At 50.4% G+C, this 1,104-nt stretch overlaps 1 protein-coding gene across 1 annotated transcript in view; it reads right to left on the bottom strand.

The window, feature by feature from the left end:
- Positions 1-245: 245 nt before the first annotated feature.
- sst1.2 (somatostatin 1, tandem duplicate 2) overlaps positions 246-1,104 on the bottom strand; it is a gene marked incomplete at its 5' end in the record, with an annotated part of 2,688 nt that continues 1,829 nt past the window's right edge. Inside the window, 2 exon segments of the mRNA XM_084350218.1 lie at positions 246-385; positions 473-691. Coding sequence (XP_084206344.1) covers positions 485-691 — 207 coding nt within the window. The 3' untranslated portion in view covers positions 246-385; positions 473-484.

Below are 1,104 nucleotides of genomic sequence, written 5' to 3'. Positions count from 1 at the left end.
TCTTTTATCACTGCCACCAGCAGGAGGCGCTGCTCAGCCCACACTATCTCACACAGTTCTTCTCCCAGAACATTTAATCCAAACAGCAGATATTCTGTTGTTTCTGGTCGTCACAGCTGATCATCTCGACTGATTCTCAGAGATTATTCTGCAGTTTATAATCTCTATAATCTGGATGATCTCTGATCTGATCTACGCCTTCATTCACACTCTGGACAGACGGAGGCGGAGCCACAAACTTGATTTCTCTCTTTATTTGATAATTACATTAATTACTCAGGTTCACTGCAGCCACGCAGCTGCTGATTGGTCCGTCCAGTCGCTCAGGTGAAGGTCAGGGGATCTGGGATTGGTCAGTTGGGTCTTGGTGAGGACGTGGCCTCAGCTGGGAACAAAAACAACAACAACAGGGGACAGGTGAGACACAGAGCTCAGGTAACCTGGGCGGGGCTTAGAGGAGACAGCTGGGTACCTGGGCGGGGCTTTAACAGGAAGTGAAGCCCTTCCAGTAGAAGTTCTTGCAGCCGGCTTTGCGTTCGCGTGGGGGCAGGTTGTTGGGGGCGTCGACGGACCGCTCCAGGTTCATCCTTCCTCCTGTTGCCATGGACACGACCTCAGCCTCCCGCTGGGCGTCGGCCTCTGGTAGAGACATCTGAGCCAGCAGGTCCTCGACGGCACGTTTACTCCACTCCTGGAGAACAGACGAGAACGTCAGGGGATAAAATACCTTTAAAGTTATAACTGTAAATACTTCGTAGCTGTTCTGGAGCCTCTGATCGTCGATGCTGACTCTGAGGTGAAAAACGAACTTTAGTCTTTTAAAGAAACAAAAACAGATTTTAACACCAGTCATCAATAAACTGATCTAAAAACCAGAGTCAGTCTTTGGTCCATCAGACAGCAGCAGTGTGGGTGGAGCTGCTGCGGTTCAGGGAGGACATTTCTTCTTGTTCATGTGGATGCAGCCTCCTCCTGTAATCATGTATGACTGTGACCTGCAGCGTCTCTCTCAGCCGGCGGTCCATACAAACATTTAGCGCTCAATCAGGCTGAAACAACAACAGCTCTGCGTCCTCGCCGCTAATCTGCTCCTTCACCCTCCTC

Source organism: Pagrus pagrus (assembly GCF_965226575.1).
Source record: "Pagrus pagrus genome assembly, chromosome: 4".
Taxonomy (NCBI): Eukaryota; Metazoa; Chordata; class Actinopteri; order Spariformes; family Sparidae; genus Pagrus; species Pagrus pagrus.
This window is presented reverse-complemented; position numbering and strand designations above follow the sequence as displayed.